The 14,491-nt window shown below is 41.6% G+C and overlaps 2 protein-coding genes across 5 annotated transcripts; one reads left to right on the top strand and one right to left on the bottom strand.

The window, feature by feature from the left end:
- Positions 1–1,604: 1,604 nt before the first annotated feature.
- LOC138207336 (histone-binding protein N1/N2-like) lies at positions 1,605–6,286 on the bottom strand. 2 transcript variants are annotated; one of them, XM_069164492.1, is made up of 14 exons: positions 6,186–6,286; positions 5,945–6,050; positions 5,496–5,576; positions 5,239–5,354; positions 4,709–5,131; positions 4,554–4,606; positions 4,366–4,466; positions 4,214–4,287; positions 3,470–3,658; positions 3,166–3,338; positions 2,337–2,405; positions 2,147–2,242; positions 1,879–2,042; positions 1,605–1,775 (listed from the first exon to the last, which is right to left on the bottom strand). In XM_069164492.1, the coding sequence occupies exons 2-13, from the start codon at positions 6,043–6,045 to the stop codon at positions 1,950–1,952; spliced, it is 1,569 nt and encodes a 522-aa protein (XP_069020593.1). In that variant the 5' UTR covers positions 6,046–6,050; positions 6,186–6,286; the 3' UTR covers positions 1,605–1,775; positions 1,879–1,949. The 2 variants fall into 2 exon arrangements, with proteins under 2 accessions (XP_069020593.1, XP_069020594.1); XM_069164493.1 differs by having other exon boundaries at positions 2,147–2,239.
- Positions 6,287–10,369: 4,083 nt separating this feature from the next.
- Positions 10,370–13,705, top strand: prdx1 (peroxiredoxin 1). Of its 3 annotated transcripts, none has more exons than XM_069164619.1 (6): positions 10,370–10,448; positions 11,899–12,015; positions 12,216–12,369; positions 12,465–12,587; positions 12,810–12,940; positions 13,205–13,705. In XM_069164619.1, exons 2-6 carry the CDS (start codon positions 11,910–11,912, stop codon positions 13,285–13,287), a joined length of 597 nt encoding a protein of 198 aa, XP_069020720.1. In that variant the 5' UTR covers positions 10,370–10,448; positions 11,899–11,909; the 3' UTR covers positions 13,288–13,705. The 3 variants fall into 3 exon arrangements, with proteins under 3 accessions (XP_069020720.1, XP_069020719.1, XP_069020721.1); XM_069164618.1 differs by having other exon boundaries at positions 10,388–10,448; positions 11,878–12,015; XM_069164620.1 differs by having other exon boundaries at positions 10,399–10,448; positions 11,903–12,015.
- Positions 13,706–14,491: the final 786 nt, after the last annotated feature.

Here is a 14,491-nt window from a genome sequence, read left to right as displayed (position 1 = left end):
TTAAATCTCTTAATGTTACTGGTTCTTGAGTATTTAATTGTTCTAAAAGGACTGCATTTTTAGCTTCAATTTAGTCATGAAAGCTGCTTTTTTTTTTTTTTTACATTTTGTGTCCTTGAAAACTTTGACATAATAATGTGGAATAAAGCCATGTTCACATGATTATGATCATACAAAGTCTCTGCATAAGCACTTTACTTTTTAAACAAACAGACAAATGACATGTTTTAAAGGAGAATTTAATCATACAGATTTTCAGCTATCACCACAATTTCATTCAGACTTATAAAGAGTGCTTATCTGACATTTTTCAGTTTTCCATTTAGAATATGTTGACTTGTCCGAGCAGTAGAAATGTGTTAACAATAGCTGTATTTCTAGTCATGTCGGGAGTTTCTAGACGTGCTCAATTCCGGCTCCTGACACTGGACGTCTCGATGACCATGAGCCATGATTACTCTTGATTAGCTGCACCTGAACCGTTCCTTCTCTGACGGGTCAAGATGTCTGCCGTGAACATTTGGGTTTCTCATTATTTGATAAGGTCGCTTCTCGGTTAAAACTGTACAGCGCTTTAGAAGAACAAAAACCGAGACCGTTCTGTGTGCAACGCCATTAAGAGTGAAGTCAAATAACTAGTGACGGGTCTGATCAAGTTTCCCAATAACAAAAAAAAACTAGGGGACGCCGTTAAGAGAAAAGGCACCGTTTGTATTTTCTGTCTCCGAATGACCTACAGTTAGGATTACAAAACTTCTAAAATACTTTTTCCAGTGTCCCACACATTTACATGTACAACTTTTCAACCAGGCTTTGAGCCACAAAACATTGGTCTCGTTATTTTAGGTTTAATTATTCACTCATGTCCTGCCCAGATATAATTCAGAGAGTAGAGACTCAGGCAAGAGTAAAAAAATCGAAGCAAAAAATTAGACTTTTCATACTAAGAAAAGCAGCGTGCCATCTATAACCGAGATCAAGCTTCTCTCCATTTATATGTTCGTTTCAAGATCCTGTTCTGTGCAGCCGAGACGGCACTACACGTTACAGAGAATCAGTCAGTCAATCAGGTGAATGCCAAGTTAGGTGCTCTCTGGTTAGAGGACTAATCCAATCAGGTCATTTCAATTTACACAAGACTGTTAAATTTCAATTGTTAATGTAAAATTATGTTTTACCGTCCTCCTTACACAACTAATCCAAACAGGTCATTTCAGTTTAAAAGGCCGTTAGGTTTTAATAGTGTCAAGGTAAAACAATGAGTCTCCCCTTTCCGTTACACGTTAAACCAGCTGCTCTGAAGCTCGTAGGACGACCAGGTTAACGTGGGAAATTAACTTTTACAGAGTATTTCTGAACCCCAAATGTAATCCTGTACTCTTTTTGGAGCATGTGGTTAAAACTGGAAATACAGCTCTTAAGACCGTTCTGTGGAACCGACATTAATTATACACAATGTTTGTGACCGCAGACATTTATGTCCAACTGCAAACAAAGACGCTCATCTAAAAGATATAAAACCACACGGGGTCACTTCAGGTTTTCCATGCAAGCAGGGCTTTGCTTCGGAAACAACGTCGAATCAAACGAAATATGTATCCAACAGTCTTTATTCAATTTTATAGGTTACACGTGAACAAACGGTAAGAAAACGACACAGAAAAAGATGTGCATATTTACAACAGTGAACAAGTGGAAGAGCTTGTCAAGAGAACGAGGTCAGTGTGTTGGTGAATCTCTTCTTGGATGGAGGCAAAAACCTGCAGCTTCACTGACTGAAAGAGAAGACGTCAAAACATCCGTTCCATCAATACGTCCAGACCGGTGACCATTAAACAGTGCTGTGGTCAGGTTTGTGCAGCAAACATTATATCTCACCTGTTCACTTTCTTTTCTTTTTTTTGAGAGTGTCCGCTAGAATCGCTGTTGGCTTTGTGAACTCCGTTAGTCTAAGGCTCCTTCACAGCATCCGGTTGACCTTCGTCCTGCTTCACCTTCTTCACGACGCTTTCCTCCTCCACTGGACTGTCTTCTGGTTTCCTCTAAGACACGGCACACAGATTTATACAAATGACACCGCAGGTATGTGAACTCTCAACAGATCTGTGCTTCTTCCTCTCCGAGTTTCAGACCCCGACTCCCTCACCTTCTTTCTGACCAGGTGGGAGATGTCCGAGACCGGCGCCGCAGAGGTCTCTTCACTGGTGGAACTCGTGCTGCTGCCTGATGAGTCTTTATTCTGCTTGGAGAACAAAACAAAAGACAAGAAATGTTAAAAAATAATTACCAAGCCCTTTGTATGTTGAATATGTACACCATAAAAATGGTCAACCTACTGCTGCAATGGATGAAGAGTCATCGCGTGAGGTAGAACCAAAGAACGCAGAGGAAGAGGCGGCGTTGTCCTGAAACAACACGAGTTTATAGATGAAGCTCACAGATGACCGTTCACAAAAAAAAAAAAAGAATCTTCAACCTGCCTGAACTCATCCTGAGGAAGACCAAAAAAATCCTATGTATTGACCTTTAAGAAGGAGGTGTGAGTTGGGAGGCATAACGGAGAATAAACACCAGAGACACTGAGCTTGGTGTGAACCGAAGGTATCTGTAGGTGAAGCCTGGAGATGAACCGCCATTCCCAGTTTTATTGACGTGGGAGAGATTTTTGTGAATTATATGGGTCCTCTACATAACAATAGGATGCCACCGACATCAGTAGGGCAAGGGTTCTCAACCTGAGGGTGGCGCCCCTTCTCAGGAACCACCTGTTGGCATTGAGGGAAACGAGGTGAAAATGTAGTTTGAGGCCGAACCGTGTATGAAATGCAAACGGAGGGCAGCAGTCAGAGAGCTTGCATTAGTTGATCTCTCATTCTGGTGCTTTTGTGTCACAGTACGGAGCTGAACCAGGCGGCTACAGACGGCTTTTAAAGCAATACCACATGGTACAACTATATTGGGTGATGGATATGAGGAAGAAAAAAAAATATAGTAAAAAGTATTTTAGCTCAAGACACCGCCAAGCAGGTGTCACAAGGTTGTATGCTCCTTTTTTCTTTCTTTTTTTAAGATGTTCACCAACCTGATTGTCAACTCAAAAACAGGTTAAGAGGAGATGTACAGAACAGCGACTTGTTATGCAAAACGTCCTCGTTCCAAACTCACCAGCGCCTCCTTCACAGCGTCAACGGCAGTGTTGGTTATTTTCAGGCCTTCAGTGGCGTCCTCCACCTTGTCCTGGATCTCCGGCAGCAGAGCATTAAGCTCCTCCATCTCCTGCCTCTCATCGGGCAGAGCCTCGGGACCCTCGGCTTTGCCCAGCATCTCCTGCAGTTTGTCTGAAAAGGTCAAAAGTTTTAGTGATGCTACTCTGTGAAAGTGTCAAAGAAAAGGAATCTCAACATTAAAACAAAACAAAAACAACCCAGCTATCAGAGCGTAAGGTCCCCGTAGCAGTCGGCCCTCGTACCCAGCCTGCTCTTGATGACGGCGATGGAGCGGTCGAGCGCCTCGATGGCCTGAGCGTATTGAAAGTTGAGGCTGTAGGTCAGACCGAGATGGTAGTTGGTCTCGGCCAGCAGGCGGCTGTCTGATTCCAGGTGATTCATCTGCAGCTTCAGACACTCTTTGAAGTCCTCCAGCGCTTGCGTGTAATTTCCTGAGAAAGAGAGAAGAAGCGACTCAACGTCTGACGACGAACGAGGAAAAAAAAAAAAAAAAATTAAAATGAAAGGACGATCAGGAGGTGGGGAAACGGGTTTTCCGGGGAGGTTTCGGGTGACCGTTTAGCTTCCCGGCCTGCGGTGCGCTCTCGGCACGGTTTGTAGCCGCTGCCGAGAACGACGCGGTGAACTCGGTGGAGCGTTTAGCAGCTGAACAGACGGTGAAGGGAGCAAGAGAAAATACTGACCAAGACGCATCCGCAAGTGAATAATCATGTGAAGCGACGCCAGCGTGTTCAACACTGATTCAGGCTGCCCCCCAGTGGAAGAAGGAGAGTCCGTTTTTTTTGCAGAATTAACAATTCGATTACTTGTATAATTGTGTGCTAAAAGTTTTGCCAATTAATATTTTGCCAAACAATAGAGCCACGACAAAGAGACCGATGTGGTACGCGACGCCATGCAGAGAGCAGATTCCTGTTCCGACCTCAGGACCTTCGAGAGCAAGACAATGTGTAAAACTGCAGGTTTGTCTCACAACTTGTCGATACCTGATTCAGCAGAAACTTCACCCAGCTTGAGGTGAGCCTGAGCTGCCATCAGCTGATCCTCCTTGGTGTCTTTCCTTGTTAGGAGAAGAAAAAGAAAGGAGTTACAGCCCAGATCCAAACAGTCAATAGTCCACAGTCAGCATTTCCAGTACCTTTTGTAAATAACTTTGGCCACTTCCAGCATCTCCCAGGCCAGCTGCAGGTTCCCCACATCCTCCTCTTCCTCCTCCTCCTCCTCCTCCTCCTCACTGTCCTGAAACACACATTTAAAGCCTCATGCATACACCACACCTCCAGCTGATGTCATTTTGATGTGCTTTTAAATCTGAAAGATCACTACCTTCTCAGCAGTCTGATCTCCTTGCGTCTCAGCATCACCCGCCATTTCTACATCTAAAGAGGCAAATTGTACGAGTTTAGACCAACAGGATAACAAGAGACATTTATGATTAATGTCTGCAGATAAAGGATAGAGAGTGAAGAAGGAAACGTCACCTGCTGCTTCCTCTTCCTTCTCAGCAGATTCTGTTTCATTCTCACTCGTTTCCTTGTCAGTCTCTTCGTCGTCCTTCTCCTCTTCAGGTTTGCTTCCATCATCTTGGTCGTTCATTTCCTCTTCAGCCTCGACCTTCACAGTTTTCTGCTCCTCCACGGCAGTCTCCGACTTCTCCGCATCCTCGCTCTGCTTCCCTTCCACCTTCTCCTCATCTTCGACAGTCTTCTCCTCATCTTCGACAGTCTTCTCCTCATCTTCGACAGTCTTCTCCTCATCTTTGACAGTCTTCTCCTCATCTTCGACAGTCTTCTCCTCATCTTCGACAGTCTTCTCCTCATCTTCGACAGTCTTCGCCGCATCTTCGACAGTCTTCTCCGCCATGGCATCGTACACCTGAACCCTCAGCTCATCTCTCGTCTTCTCTGTAAGCAGAATAGTTCGATTTGATTCGTAGTCCAGCAACACAAAAACAAGCCCGAGTAAAAAGATGGAACGGACCAGTTGGAGAAATACGACACCGTGTCCTCACCGTCTAGGTTTTCTGTGCACTCAACATTGGAGTCCTTGGATTTGTCCTCTTCGTCCTCCTCCTCATCCTCCTCGGGTACTCCTTCCAGAGCATTAACCAGGACCGAGTTCTCCATCCTACAACAACAGCAGGACTTGAGTCCGACTTATTCCCCACAGTTAGATCCACAATGAGGAACACAAATGAATGGACCGCTCGGCACTATTGACTCGAGGCTGAAGTGGGTCAGGAGTAAAACTGGTATTCATAAATCATACCGTGCCAAATCCAGCAGCGCTTTACCACACCAGAAGAAAGCCTCTCCACACTCCTCTGCTGTGTCGCCATACTTTGAAGCTCTGAAATAAAAACAAAAAAAAGAAAGATCATTCGGATTATCACCAGTGCGCATGGAAACACGTGCTCCTTGTTGGTGCTCCTTCAGGGCGAGTTAACGCAATCTTTGTTGATTTGCTTAAACCACCTTCAAATTCTCCTCAAGTTACCGATTTAATTCAACTCTTCTGCACACCTGAAAATGAGCGTGCCCGAGCTGCCGCTTACTCCCTTTCGCCATTAATGTATTTATACTAGTCCTTTAACAGTTTTCCTGGCTATCATCTGTTACGTAACACGTGTTTATTCCTCAGTGTTAAAATCCGCGGTTTCATTTATTGAGCTCGTTAGCCGCAGCTGCGCGTCCTCTCCGGACCGACGGTCCACTCACAGCATGGCGCAGGACTCCTGCAGGGCGCTCACCGCCTCCACCACCTTCCCCATCACCAGGTGCCTCTTGCCGGTGCCGAGGAGTTGGTGGGCCTCCTCCATGTTCGCTGCACCGGACGGAGACAAAACAAATCGGTCAGCTCGGCTCCGCGGACCAAAACACCGAGCGGCTCGCCGCGTTCAAGACGCGCGTCTGCGGCGCAAGTCCCGAAACACGAGGGTTAGGAGAAGTAAGTACATACCTCGGACAAAGTAAAATAACGACAGAGCAGGTAAAAGTTGGATCAGGTGGAGTGTGTGCCTCAGCTCGTCTCTGTCGCTGCTCCGCCTGGCTGCTCTGTTGTTTCAATTTGGCGCGAAATGTTCTTCCTTTTCCGGTCGAGTTCCGTATTTATAGACCAGCGCGGGAGAATCCTTAAAGGTACAGAGCACCGCCAGACGACTGCATGACTACACGACTACAACTTCGGTTGCAGCTACTATACTGTTAATACCACTACAAATAATAATTCTACTACTATTACTCCCAATACAGCGACAACAATTGTTGCTACTATTATTAACAGTACTGTTTACCTGGTGGGGAAACAACACCTAAATACTGAAATACACAAAAAGTTTATGACCCTATTACTACAACTATTTTACATAGTACTATTATTGGTAGTGCTATATACTAGTAATGCTACCACTACTACCTATATGAATATATATTGTGAAATAATCCAATACATTCTATAAATTTCCATTAATTTGAAAATCCTACTAAGGTCCTAAGGTCCCCCATGGTCATTTTATTTTATATGCCAGGTTTCATTATGACACTGAACCTGTTATGTAGCTTTCATTATGACACTGGAAATTTATATATATATATATATATATATATATACTGCTCAAAAAGATAAAGGGAACACTTAAACAACACAATGTAACTCCAAGTCAGTCACACTTCTGGGAAATCAACCTGTCCAGTTAGGAAGCAACACTGATTGTGAATCAATTTCACCTGCTGTTGTGCAAATGGAACAAACAACAGGTGGAAATGAAAGACAATTATCAAGACAACCTTATAAAGGAACGGTTCTGCAGGTGGTGACCACAGACCATTTCTCTGTCTTCATCCTTTCTGGATGATTTTTGGTCACTTTTGCATTTTGCCAGTGCCTTCACCACTAGATTAAACTTTGCACTATTGTTTAGTTAGTGTTAATTTAATTATTTTTATTTTATTCTATTTTATTATATATACTGTGCATTTTTATATTTAATATTTTTTTACTGTTATTTTATTTCTTTCCTGTATCTATAAATGCTGCTGTAACAAAAGAATTTCCCCTTGGGGATTAATAAAGTATCTATCTATCTATCTATCTATCTATCTATCTATCTATCTATCTATCTATCTATCTATCTATCTATCTATCTATCTAGCTATCTATATAGGTAGCATGAGGCGGTGTCTACAACCCACAGAAGTTGCTCAGGTAGTGCAGCTCATCCAGGATGGTACATCAATGCACGCTGTGGCAGGAAGGTTTGCTGTGTCTGTCAGCACAGTGTCAAGAGCACGGAGGAGATACCGGGAGACGGGCCGGTCCACCAGGAGACGTGGAGGGGGCCGTAGGAGGACAACAACCCAGCAGCAGGACCGCTATCTGCTCCTTTGTGCAAGGAGGAGCAGGAGGAGTGCTGCCAGAGCCCTACAAAATGACCTCCAGCAGGTTTCTGCTCAAACTGTCAGAAACAGAAATTTATAGAATGTATTGGATTATTTCACAATATATATTCATTACTGTTGATTAAAGTTGTTCAGCAAAGAGTAACTGATAAAAGCTACCTAATAAAAGTGAGGTGGTGGTGGTGTGTGTGTGTGTGTGTGTACGTTTCCAATGGATGTCTGTATAAGTGCATTATAAACTGCTGTCATGTCCTGCTGTGAGGAACAGGGATTGTCCAGCTCCCCTCTGAGCTTCTCCTGCTGACTCTACTGTGGAGCTGCCTCCTCAAGACAAGCCTGGACCTGGCACACAATCAACCTCCCACTGAGAGACAATTTAGCTCAATCCCCCTCACACTGTCATCATTACATCATGGCCTCCAATGAAATCTATACCACACCACACACCCGCGTTCATTCAGGTACTTCATATTATCTATTAGAGCATTAGAGGAGCATATTTTAAGAAAACAAACCCCTTAAGAAGTGAGGTGTGGTACAGACAATACTGTATTTAAAGATTTATTGTTCATTCATTTACCAATATTGATTTAAAGTATCTCTATATTCAAGCTATTTCTTAATCCACCATCACGTGTGACAACTGTTTTGTTATTATGCAGCGCTGAATGCAACCAGGATGATAGATCCATCCATGAGTACCCTTCAAACATCAGGCTGCTTCAGATTCAGTGGTGGAGTGGATGCACTAATTATGGGCATATTATGAGACAGGAGATGAACGCAGGACAGTGTTTGATCACAAGCCCACCGCGGTGTTTCTAACGGGAGGTTATTGTGTGTGTGTCCCCTCTTATCTGGCCCTTGACGCACTGCCATGGCAACAGCGTGCAAAGACATTGCTCGGCGGCAGCAGAGAAAATAGGCAGGATGGAGGGTCTGATTGAACAACAACAGCCTCCGTCTGCCCAGATTAGAAAGACTGAGGAGAACTGAGAGTATCTAAAAAAAAAAAACAGAAAAATGTATGTTGAGAATGATTTCCTGGACTTTATTTGTTGTATAGTTGATGTTGGAACCACTGAATTAGTCAAGTTTTGGCCATGAACTGCTGAGAAACTGGCAATAAGAAGCTTTAAAGTTTACAGATAAGATAAGTAAGTCTGCCTTTGAATAAGTGGACATAAAGCTTTTGCAGCTAAAAAAAACTGTGGCCTTTAGTAATTTGCATTTGAAACCAGCTTTATTTCCCTTCCAGTGTAATATCTCCTTTTGTCACACACAAGGTTTGTTGTACATTATAATAGGTTTGGGAGTAAATCGGACTCAGCTATTGGTAGTACATATGACTCTGCTGAGTCTTAACAACTGTCCTGTTGAGTCAATATAATATATATTATTATATATAATATAAATATAATAGCACCTCTGGGAGTGACCTCAGATCATGCAGCCAATCATTTAACAGGACGGCTTTATATGCTGTATAACACAAGCAGTCCACAAGATAATAAACTCCAGGCCAAATAAATCATGAGGAGACACGGGATATTTTATTAAGAACAGCACAATTAAAATATACTTTACAAATTACTGATCTGCAACAGACTCCCTGGACTCAATTAACTTCCTTTTTTTATTCCAAAAACTTCTACCAGAGTGAAAAAGACGAGACAATGTGTGGTGTTCCTCAGTTCAGTCATTAAGTAAATATAGCCAGTGATGAGGAAATGAGAAAGAAAAATACCTTCATAAATCCACTGGATAAACCCAAGATGTTGCAATAACATGCTGGAAAAAAGTGAACGATGTGCCATTCAAGCAGCTTAAGGAACTTCTAGAAAATGGTGGTCTCAATATCATATGATCAGTATACTCAGTATAAAACAAGTTTACTGAACTTGTTCTATAATATCTATTCAACAATTCAAAAAGTATGTACGTTTTAAACTGTTTTGGCTACCTCTTTAAGTATTTTATTTGTAATTAACTGATATATTGTACAAAAATATTAATCTAGAATATGAGCCCATTTTAAGACAATGTTTTGTCTTCTTCAGTGCTGTGTCTGAGAGCCTAAGTCCTGGCAGTACAAAACATACATATGCAAGATTGCCGTCATCTGGAACATGGTGGAAACATACACGGTGTAAACCAATTGAAATATATAATAAAAACATGTTGTGGCAGTTGCTTTATTTTGAAAGTTAATTAGTAAATCATTAGCCAATAAGAGGCTGCAGCATGGAGCAATATGAAGATCTTATTTAATGCTTGTTCATGATGACAATGACTTGGCTCCACACCCTTGCAGAGGTTGAGTCATGTGATGAAAACTCACAACTCTGTGACCCCTGCCTGGTTGTAACCTGGTTTAGGGAAGTGCAAACCATCAGGGACCTTCTCTTTTTCAAGTTTGAGATAAATAATTTAGTGTTCTGCATCAAAAAAAAAAGGCTGCAGTGATTTATGATGAATCACATGCTGATGTAAAAGACGTCCCTCTGATATTAAACAGGTACTGCTTTCAAAAAGAAGTGACGTATTTCCTGGAATCCTGTTCTTCCGTCTTCCTCCTCTTTCGCCGGCTTTGATGTGGTTACACAAGAGCATAAGCATTCCCTGAAAATGATAAGGAAAACTGCAAAGTCATGCTGTGTAGTTGCAGGTTGAGACTGAGGGACTGGGCTCAAGTGAGCTTTGTTCACGTTCAGTACGATGTTATCGCGAGATGCGAGCCAGGGTATAAATTCCCCCAATCGACCCTGTCAGCCCTTGCACTCCTCCTCTCCAGTGTCTGCTCTGTGCTGTGGTCAAAACTGAGGTACGTTAATTTAAACATTAAATTATGTTTTTCTTTTTATGTGTCACTTTTTTTTTTAATTAAGTTTTTGTTCTTCAACGCGTTCAGTTGTCCAGTTTATTTACGCATTGAAGTTTTCAGTTGCGTAAGTGAATTTACAATTCAACAAGTGTGTTTTGTTTTTTTTTCTTCTGCAGAATGATAATGCATTTTCGAAAGTTTTCTTTGTTTCCATTGAAGGAAAGGACCATAACTTTGGTTATTTTTAAGTCAAGTCTACAAACAAATCTCGACGTTTTTTTTTTTTTTTGTTTTTTTTTATACTTCAGCTGATGGCACCGTTTGCTAGTGAAATCCCAAACGCACGCAAGAGTAATAACTTTACCTTTACAAATGAACCGAGGTGGGCAAATTCCTGAAAATGTACCGGGGGTTTATATTAAGGAAGACACGTTGTAAAATAGTGACATCCATATGCGGAAACGCCTTTGAACCGAGAGGAGAAGTGAAAATAGTTACTGGGTTTCGTTGGCTTTGATTTGCTTTGTTTTGTATGTGCCTCAATTACACCCGGTTGTGTATCCAACATCGGATATCTGTGTATGGTATTCAGTTTTGATTTTAACTAAACTCATTCAGTGTATTATGTACTCTCACGTGGTGTACTAATATTTACAGCACTCTAAGATGAATGAAAGTCACTCGGATTATGATTTGTCACAACTCTAATGGTGTTACTTTTAGGGTTGAAACTATTGATAAATACCTAGACATACTTTGTTGATCCCTCAAAGGAACTCGTTCTGCTACAGCAGCATAATCAATAATGGATTAAAAATAACAATAACATTTAAAAGCAGAATTGCAAATCTGTAGAACAAGACACTAAATATCTGATAAAGATATGTTGCCACATTATATACTTTAAAAAAATGGTAAATAAAAACAAACGGCAATAAGAACAGATATGGAAAAAAATGGCTGTGAATTATTTGTATGATTTTAAAAACAGTTCTCTGCACAAACAAACATCCTGAACATTTACTGCTGCCTTCAACCTCTCAAGGTTGAAGATTTGCTGATTTTGTTTGTGTCAAAAGATTTAATATGTTTGGAGTTTTGACCAGATAAAACAACGTCATTGTCACTGTGGCCTCTGAAAAATCTTGATGGCAAATGTTTGACTATCTTCACACTTGTTAAGGACTAAAAGGTTAATATGAATATTCAAGATAACCATCGGCAGATTACTTGATAATAAAAATTATAGTTAAATGCACAATTCATTCATTAGAAACAAAACGGTTGTAGGTTGATGTTCTCAATAAGAGAGATGTGATTTCCCTGTCGTGTAAAGGAGGAAGGGTTCATTTTAATCAATGACTTCACATATGCCGCTAAACAATGCACAGGTCTGGTTTTGAGAAGAAGTTGTGTAATTTACCAACAGCTTCCTCCTTCTGTAACCCAGTCAGACTGAAGATGTCTGCAGGCAACGCAAGAATCGGGAAGCTGGCTCCAGACTTCACAGCCAAAGCGGTGATGCCAGACGGACAATTCAACGACCTGAAGCTGTCAGAATTCAGAGGTACACCACAACCTGTGTCTGCCTCCCCCTTTGCTGGGTGCAGGACCTGCTTTGATGATGCTCTCCTCTGTGATTCATTGTTCTGTGATGCCACAACATATTGAGTGGACATTAATTTACACTTCTGAAGAAAATAAATAATTAGACTGCGGTGCGATAAATTCAATAGCCGTATTGTTTTTTTTTTTCCTGTGGCACAGGAAAGTATGTCGTCTTTTTCTTCTATCCACTGGACTTCACCTTCGTGTGTCCGACTGAGATCATCGCTTTTAGCGACGCTGCCGACGAATTCAAGAAGATCGGATGCGAGATCATCGCCGCCTCTGTGGACTCTCATTTCTCCCATTTCGCGTGGTATTTACATAGCTTCATATTTTAAAAAACACCCCCGGCGATCGAGTGGAATCACTCTTACAAAGTCCTCACATTTTGTTTCTGCGTTGTCAAAGGACCAACACGCCACGCAAGCAGGGCGGCCTGGGTCCCATGAAGATCCCCCTGGTGTCCGACACGCGGCGCACCATCTCCACAGACTATGGTGTCCTGAAGGAGGATGAGGGCATCGCCTACAGGTGGGCTTAAAAATGTGGAGTTACTGTTCACCTCCATGGCGTGCTTTCATATGGACTAGAACCGTTAAATCTATTGTTCGTGTTGCTTCTGCACCTTTTTTAAAAGATGCTTCAAGCTGCGAGTGGGAGAAGATGTCCTTTCCTGCTGTCAGTCACCGTGCTGCTGAGGGGCGGGGCCTAAGACTTTGGAGACCTATAAACCGCTCTTTCTCTCCATTTCAGGGGTCTGTTCATCATTGACGACAAGGGCATCCTGCGACAGATCACCATCAACGACCTCCCAGTCGGACGCTCCGTTGACGAGACCTTGCGTTTGGTGCAAGCCTTTCAGTTCACCGACAAGTACGGAGAAGGTAAGTTACTGCTGTTCTGTGACACTCAATGTTTACCGTTTCGACTTGCTTGAAATTGACTAGAATTGCTACTGGCTGTATTTAAAGGTTTGTACTCTTATCACTGCTGAGGTCTGGCACAAAGAAATTTTACACCATACAACCGAACCTCCGTCACATTTGTCTGTTTAAAGCCCAAAGCAGTGCAGGATTTAAACTGTACATGTGGCACATCTTTGTTGTTTCATCTACCGGCCGGGACTCATTACAAACTTATCTTTTCAGTCTGCCCCGCCGGCTGGAAACCAGGAAGTGACACCATCAAACCCGACATCCAGAAAAGCAAAGATTTCTTCTCCAAGCAGTAATAATAAACCCGAGGCCAGAGTCCGCTGCCAGCCGTAGGAGATTTCATTTCATGATTACATTTCCCATATTTAAGTCGGCCGCTGTGCGTGCGGAGGAGTGTTTAAGAGACAGTTTTTGTAGTCAACACGCTGTGTGCGTGTTCTGTGGAGTGAATAGTGCACTTCTGACCACAGTATGTCGTTGTGTAATTATGCTGCGGTAATGTATGTGTGCGGTATTTTCTGTCTTACAGAGCTAAATGTCTGTTTGTTGTATTATGTCATTCCTTACTATTGTTAGATACAACGGACCTAAACAAACATCTTTATTGGAATGAGCCAGAAACAAATCTGCTTATGTTTTTTTGTTGTTGTTGTTTTTTTTTTACAGTGAACAACAAAATGTTCTTTCGTCTAAATAAAGACAGAAAAACACTCACTTCAAAGAACACAATTTCTTCATATTTACAGTGCTGTTTTTATGGTATTGTCAAGTGCAGCCCATGTTGGATATTTTAAGGATGTCCATCACCTCACAGACTTTAAAAAATAACAGATTACCATATATGGATACTCTAATGATTTCCTTTATATCTATAGTAACCTCAGTGAACATTATACATATTCAAACAAACAAGAATATGCAAGCATCTGGTAAAGCTGGACTGCACTGAAATTTAAAAAGACCTTTAATAATATATAATTAAGGGCATTTTCTGTATGCAGACATTTTGATTTGCACAGGTGTATTTGATGAGATAAATCATGGCTGTGTTCACATTTAGTATCGGGGCTCGACGTTGTGCTTATATTGACTCGCTGAACTTGCTTACACTTATATCCTTAAGGTCATGAATTACACCTGAGCTTTTATCTGCTAGTACGTTAAATGTAGAGCTGCCTGCTGGTGGATATCTCTGGCAGTTCGTCAACAGTGTTCTTAATGACTTGAATAAACACCTGTTCATCAATACTTTGATACTTTGGGAAATAAAAAACAAAAACAAAAAAAACGCACTTTTCCAACCAGAAAACATTTTGAAAATAAACATTTTATTGTTAATTTATTCTTCCCTTATATATATATATATATATATAGTCTTGTTAGTAGATTCTGGTTTTACTAAAATTAGTCAATGCAATTTTGACTGAAGCTCATCTTATAACTTAGAGTGACTTTATACCTTTTTAATGCGATTTATTTATGTACCAGCGTCCGGAGTGA

This window comes from Embiotoca jacksoni, unplaced genomic scaffold (assembly GCF_022577435.1).
Source record: "Embiotoca jacksoni isolate LCO1_2020_lvr unplaced genomic scaffold, fEmbJac1.0.p SCAF_31, whole genome shotgun sequence".
NCBI lineage: Eukaryota > Metazoa > Chordata > Actinopteri > Embiotocidae > Embiotoca > Embiotoca jacksoni.
The sequence above is the reverse complement of the archived record's forward strand: the minus strand, read 5'-3'. Positions and strand labels throughout refer to the sequence as shown.

Bases quoted from the DNA above. Each gene is read 5' to 3' on its own strand.
- LOC138207336 (XM_069164492.1), bottom strand. From the start codon at position 6,045: ATGGAGGAGGCCCACCAACTCCTCGGCACCGGCAAGAGGCACCTGGTG. The intron at 5,355-5,495 runs GTATGATTTATG...CTGTTGTTGTAG, and splicing joins GCGCTGCTGGATTTGGCACG to GATGGAGAACTCGGTCCTGG. The intron at 4,467-4,553 runs GTAGTGATCTTT...TGTGTGTTTCAG, and splicing joins GAGATCAGACTGCTGAGAAG to GACAGTGAGGAGGAGGAGGA.
- prdx1 (XM_069164619.1), top strand. From the start codon at position 11,910: ATGTCTGCAGGCAACGCAAGAATCGGGAAGCTGGCTCCAGACTTCACA. The intron at 12,370-12,464 runs GTATTTACATAG...GCGTTGTCAAAG, and splicing joins CATTTCTCCCATTTCGCGTG to GACCAACACGCCACGCAAGC. The intron at 12,588-12,809 runs GTGGGCTTAAAA...TCTCCATTTCAG, and splicing joins GATGAGGGCATCGCCTACAG to GGGTCTGTTCATCATTGACG.